We start from the raw sequence: 6,818 nt of genomic DNA on the forward strand, positions 1-6,818 counted from the left end.
TAGATGTGCCCCTTAAAAGTTAATACCACATTTTGAGCCACAGTTGCCTATCAGGGAAGAGTCAAGGAAAGAATAAACTTCAACTGTTCCTGGAAAAAGTGCTGACCTGTTAATGAGAAACAGGCAATATCTGTGGAAGTTCCCAGGCTTTGCTGGGAAGAGACTCCTCCCCATGGCAGGAATCTCCTTGAACCAAAGCCAGGCCCTTCCCATGACCCCTGTCCCGGCTCCCCCATCCTGTTATTCATTTCAGTGCCCCTCCCTGAAATCTTCTTATAAAAACCCAGTCTTTTCTGCCCTGAAAAACCAGTGAAGATCCCTTGCAAGAGAAGTAAGTGGGAGCTGAGACAAGGTGACACCCCTGACAGGGGTTTCACCTCACATATTTCAGGGAAGGTATACAAGGATCCCTGTCCTCAGAGAATGCAGGAGCTCTGAGACCAGGCAAAGACAGTTCTGGGAGGCCTCAGGTGTAGTAGGATATATAGATTTTCAAATTCCTTCCAGAACTATGGAGGGGGATGGATGCCATCAAGATGAATTTATTCCTAGGGAACTAGACAGATGAAAAGACAAGAGGTACAACAGGGGGTTTCTCATATCCTCTCTCTGACCACCCTTCCTTTAGTTCTCTGGTTGTCTCCACACATCACAGACAAAATGATGCCTTCCATGGGCCTCCCCAGCCTGTCCTGGATGCTGCTCTCCTGCCTGATGCTCCTGTCTCAAGTCCGAGGTGAGACTTCTTTGCCTCTAGCACTGGGTTCCCAGTGTTTGCTCAGGGCCAAGAAGAGGAGGAAAGCTCCTGTGTGCTTACCATGGTAATGGTACATCCCCACACAACAACACTGCCTGCACTTCCTGCATCATCATCCTTCCTTCTGGGTGACTAGTGGTGGGAGGCACCTCAGTGGTCCAGTAACAGTGGGATGAGATGATTCTCAATTTTCAGTAGAGTCTAATTTTTGTGGGTATATTAAGAAGGGAAAACATAGAGTATCATTAATGAGATGAGTAGAAGGAGAATGACTGGAGGATCCAGTGTAGAAACAGTCAGCCAAGACGAGGAGAAGGTTTGTACTTTTGAATAAGGTAGATGAATTAAAAAAAAAATAGACCATCTCCCAATTACTAGGTCTAGTTCATGATTAAGAAAAACTGGAAATGTTGTCATTAGTGACAGGCAGTTAGGAGTTTGGTGTCACTGTCCCAAGCGGTGGCACCACAGATATTCCTCAAGGTCACCTCCTCACTCCAATCCTTCTCTCCATTTCACCCCAACCCTCTCCCTTACTTCTTCCTCCTCAGGGGAAGATTCCCAGGAAAAACTGCCTTCTGCACGGATCAGCTGTCCGAGCGGCTCCATGGCCTATGTGTCCAACTGCTATGCCTTGTTGATAACACCTAAAGCCTGGATGGACGCAGACGTGAGTGCTGGGATTTACAGTACGGGCTGATAAGGAGAAGCAAATTAGAGACAGGGTTTGGGGTCTGGGAGTCTCCATTCTCTAGAGTTTCTTGAGGGTGAGAATGAGCGTCTCATCTTTTGCAAACACAACCCCTTCTCACCTACCTTAGCCCTGTCCTTGCCTCAGTGAGGGTCTCAAGCTCCTCCCGAGTCTCTCCCTTCTCCACACAGATGGCTTGCCAGAAGAGATACTCAGGACACCTTGTGTCTGTGTTCAGTGGGAGTGAGGGATCCTTCGTGGCCTCCCTGATCAAGGATGGCTTGAAAACCAACTCAGACGTCTGGATTGGGCTCCATGACCCCACAGAGGTACACTTATATCCTCTCTAGTCTGTTACCTCCCAGGATGCTATGGCCACCCAGGCCTGCTCGCTGTCCCCTGTGCCTGCCTAGGAAATAACGTAGAGATCCTTAGAGCTTGGAGATCAAGGGGGTAATTGGAGAATGGAGGGCCTTGAGACCAGCTGCAGAGCTGAGTTCTGTGCAGGTTTCCAGTCTCCAGCTAAGGTCAATCTGCCTCTTGTCAAGCTTTTACACAATTCACACACCACGCCTTGATTCCATTCACTGTGCATCCCTGAGTCTGCACACGCTGCTCTTAGCAAGTGCTAAATGAATATTTAGGATTGTTGCATTTTTCCCTTATAAAACATATGTTGTCTTGGAGGTTCAGAGGGTAATCACAAATGTACCACCAATGTCACACAGTGTCAAGTTACTCTGAGGGGTTCTATTCGTCTTTGTGATTATTGACTTTTGAATTTGCCAATAGAAGCAAAGAGTTAGGGGGTGTTTCCCATTGGAGAGCTGTGGGGCATCACCTAGTAGAGCAGAACTAATTTCATGATGCTGGGGAGGCTATCAGGTGTTCCAACTGAGAGAATCAGTCCAGGGGACCTCTAAAGGCCTTTTCACCTCACCTGACTCCATCCTCTGCTCTATAGGGCTCTGACGGTGGATGGGAGTGGAGTAACAGTGATAAGCTCAATTACGTTGCCTGGGAGGAAGATGCCCCCACCAGATCATCCTCTCGCTATTGTGGGAGCCTGTCCAGAAGCTCAGGTAGGAAACAGAGGAGGTCACTTCTGCCCAGCCTTTTCCATCCCGTCATCCCCTATTTCTGGGTCTGGTCTTCAGAGAATCCTCCTGGGCTGGAACCGCTTGTCTGTTCCCATACCCTCTCACCTCTCCTTTATTTCTCTCTCTTTCCCCTGGAGTGGGACCCTGGTGAAGATGAGGGAGAGCCTTTGAGTCCTAGGCCAGAATCTTGGATGCCTCCCCATTGGGTTCTCAATCTCCACCAGTCCCATTCACTTGAGCTCTTCTGTCTTTTCAGGGTATCTGAAGTGGAGAGATTATAAGTGTTGTATGAAGTTACCCTATGTCTGCAAGTTCAAGGTCTAAGTCAGATGGGAAGTCAGTAGCCAGAGTCTGGTGTGCAGCTCATCATGGACTTGGAAGCAAGAGTGAAGACCCATCCAGGAAAGGGGAATCCTCCCCACACCCCCAACCTGACCACCTCATTCTGGCCTTCCCTGTCTCTCGGCCTCATTTCAGGCATCTGTGTGTGTGTGTGTGTGTGTGTGTGTGTGTGTGTGTGTGTGTATGCGTGCCATGGCCTGAGGTTTTGGAGAACAGTAATAAATATCTTATTCCAAACTTACCTGCTTTTGTGCTCTTGTCTTATAACAAGACTCTGAGGAAGAAGTTTGTATGGGAAGAAATTAGGGGTGGCCTCTGTTAAGTTTCATCCAGTTTCCTTGGAAAATGACTGAATGTACATTCCCACCAGTGTATTTGTGATGAGTATGTAGGCCCTGTTCCCTTAGGAATTGGGTTGTATTATACAAAGGCATTGCTTCCCCACACACTGTACTGTCCATTCCTCCTGATGGTATGACACAAGCAGCCTTAGTGGGGTCCCATGCTATTTATTATAGAATGCACTTCTGAAATCATTTGCTGTGGATGATCATTAAGGATCTATTCTTTTTCTTTAACATGCAATCTACTGATTATATTACCAAGGCTTTGACTGCAACGTCATATTGGAAAGAGACATGCATAGACAAATATGACCAGAAAGCTTAGAGGAACTGAGGCTGACTTCTTGGAGCAAATAAGCCCCCTTGGAAAAAAATCCTTGTACATTCTTAACAGGGTTCCCAGCAGCCTTACCTGGTAAATAAGGAAGGCTCAGGAAACTTAGGCTACTTTGGGGAATTCAAGAGGAGTGGAATTCACAAAACCTATAGTTATCATAGGCAAACCTGACGGCGAGTATCTGGTGAGACTTACTGTCCCTGAGAGGTTATTAAAAGTTTAATCTGGAGATTTCTTATAACAAGTTCCAGCAAAACATAATTAAAAGGGCCTACATGGTCAATCACTATTCTTGCTGGACTTATGAAAATTATCAGGTCAAGTTTATTAAATTAAAACATTTTGCAAACAAATTAGTCTTTATCTGGCTTTGTAAAATGAAGGTGATTTTAGAGAGAAAAAATATGTTTCAATTAAACTATAACGCCCACTTGTAGATATTAATTTCTAGTGCTGTTACTTTCTTTTGAGGTTTGTTACTTACATGAAAATTGGACTGGATACCAAAATTTTCTAGTTTTCTCCAATATCTAACTACAGTTCTCTAAAGTTTCCAGTTTTACACTATTCCTTGGTGTTGGCATTATTGAGAACGAAAACTGCCCTTTTCCTGAAGCCCTGCAAATTTAAACTAGATTATGTGATATAAATTTCAAAGAAAGCACTACAACAGCTCATATTTAAACAATCCTTGTGCCTGTTTCTGTATAAGCCACTCAGAAAGTTTACCCACAGATCCTCTTACTTCCTCAGAGATCATTCAAAATGCAAAAGATGCTTTGTCCCTGACATCTAGAAATCTGCTTGACTGACTGCAACCTGGGCTCAGAAACTGGTTTATAATCTGCTGTCTCATTAACCTTTGTTTTCCTTTTGTTTCCACAGATGTGTCTATTATTAAATACCTGATTCCTTGCACATATGTCTGGCTTGGGGAGTCCGTCTGCATCATCAATTTGTAAATGAGATACAACTGTTTAACTGATCTGTTCTCAGAACTAAAAAGTTGGTTCAATGAAATGGAGGATCCTACTAACCTGTTCTCTTTCTATATAGTCAACAGCTCAGCTTTAAATATGAGAAACTTCCAAGTTTCAGAGGAAGTAGCTGTTGGGGCCCAGGCTAGACTCTCCCTAAATGTATTTCAATGGTACATTGATCCTATTGAATTAAAGTTACTTAAGAAGTAGCTAAGGAAGAGGGACACTCTGACCCTCCTTTCTGTCTCCCTGAAAGCAAGAATTAAATCTCTCATGTGAAATGTACACCCCTGCATCTGGAGGTACAGGACACCCTTAGCGCCAATGGTAGGGAATTTCAGCTGAGAGCCCCATGTAAAAAAACTGTGTTATTTCTTTAATTTACTGCCCCAAACCCAAGCTCTGTTTAGGTTCTTCACTAATTAGGTACCCAAAGCCTAAGTTTCTTTATTCTGTCAATTCCTCACAAATTTATTATTTCTTTGTCTAAACGTATAAAAGCTTCCTACTTTGTCCACTTCTTAGGTTCCATTTCTATGGGGCCTACATGTACATAAATTAAAATTTGTTTATTTTTCACCATTTAATGCCTTGCTTCAATTTTATTTCAGCCACAAGAACTCAAGAATGGTGGAGGGGGAAAATTCCCCATCTCCAGCAGTACCATGATATATTTCTCTTGATAAAAGTAAGGAAGCAATTAATTTTTGAATATTAATACATGTAGGATTGTTACTTTTATTAATTTGAGATATTTCATTTTTCAAGAGGACTTTAAACACACAATGAGTTTCCAGGAATAAAAGATCTAATACTTTAAAATGCATATAAATATATTGTGGCTAGTGTGATATAGAGAGGGAGCTGCTGCAAGATAAAAGAGTAAGATTTAAAACAACAAATGACACAGTTGGCTCATCAAAGTGTTTATTGGCCCCAATAACTGCATACTCATTGAGATAATTATCCTTTTTGCTTACATATATGGCTGGCCGAATTTCACATACAAGGTAATAAAATTGAGGAGTTTTGCTCTGTCCATAGTGATGCCATTTTCAAGGAAGCTTTACTCCCATCCCTTCAAAATGTACCTCCTTCTCATCAGGGACCTCAACATACTATCTTCTGAGTTCGTTTCACCATGTACGGAGGAACTCATTTCAGGCCTTTCCATTCAAAAGTCCTCTGAAACTCTTCTGATAGATGGAAAACAGAATGCTGGATTTCTAGAGTTCATGTTTCCCAAGTGGAGTAATTTCTGAATAAACCCCAGTAAGGTTAGGACAGTTCAAGGCTGTGACTGATAAGTGGTGCTGTTGGCTGTCTTCTGGTAGTTGTTCATTATCTTCTATCCTTGTACTAGGTATTGAAAACTTTCTGTAGAGAGATTATCTCCAAATTGCTTTAATTCTTGGCAGTCCTCTGGGTAACAACCTGTCTAGAAAACTTGACCTGGGAGAAAAGGGGTTAAAAAAGCACATACTGGACTGAGGCCATTTCTGGTCTACTTACAACACAACCATTTTTACTTCAAAGGAAAAGTCTAGAGCATTTAACACACACTTTTATTGCATGTTCTATTGGCAGCTACTATCATAAGTGCTTTATAAATAGTAGACTAGTTCATCTCCATCACATAACAATCTGAAAATACAGGTGATGTTATTGAGCATATTTAACAGAGGAAGGACCTGAGGATCACAGAGGCTAAGAAACTTAAGATGAAATAGCTACAAAGTGTTGGAGTTGGATTGATTTGAAACCAAGAAGTTTTCCTTCAAGGTAATTTTTATATTACTAAAACTTTCTGTTTTCCTTTTCTTTAGTATCTCTATATTCAACCTACCCAGCTCTCTGAGGCCTGACTGATCTTAATAAATAACCACATCTCAGTCATGGCTATTACTACAGACCCCACGAGAAGAGCTTAAAAAGTGAATAAAGGTGAGACATCAAGCACCGCGTCCTTTGACCCACAGCTTAATTTGTCCTTTACGTATTTACATACACCAGATTCACCAACATGGGGGGGAGAGGATGTTGTAATGTCTCATCTTAATATAGTTGTAAGCAAGCCCCGCCCATGGTCACAAACACATTGGGTCAGATAAATTAAAATCAAGATGGAGCCTGGAGGATAGAGCCTCCACACCTCACTCACGACTCAGTGTGTGCCCATGGAAACAAAATAAAAGCATTAGGAAAAGAACCAGATATTATAGAAAAGCCTCCATGGTCTCTCCCTCCACTAAATTGCATTATCTTTG

General features: G+C 42.7%; 1 protein-coding gene across 1 annotated transcript; it reads left to right on the top strand.

Moving 5' to 3' along the window:
* Positions 1 to 660: 660 nt before the first annotated feature.
* LOC309815819 (lithostathine-like) lies at positions 661 to 3,020 on the top strand (the record flags this gene model as incomplete). The annotated part of the gene is made up of 5 exons (XM_082642844.1): positions 661 to 736; positions 1,309 to 1,427; positions 1,640 to 1,777; positions 2,413 to 2,530; positions 2,805 to 3,020. The coding sequence occupies 5 exons, from the start codon at positions 661 to 663 to the stop codon at positions 2,870 to 2,872; spliced, it is 519 nt and encodes a 172-aa protein (XP_082498970.1). The 3' UTR covers positions 2,873 to 3,020.
* Positions 3,021 to 6,818: the final 3,798 nt, after the last annotated feature.

This window comes from Mesoplodon mirus, assembly GCF_964341445.2.
Source record: "Mesoplodon mirus genome assembly, chromosome: 14".
Classification (NCBI taxonomy): Eukaryota; Metazoa; Chordata; class Mammalia; order Artiodactyla; family Ziphiidae; genus Mesoplodon; species Mesoplodon mirus.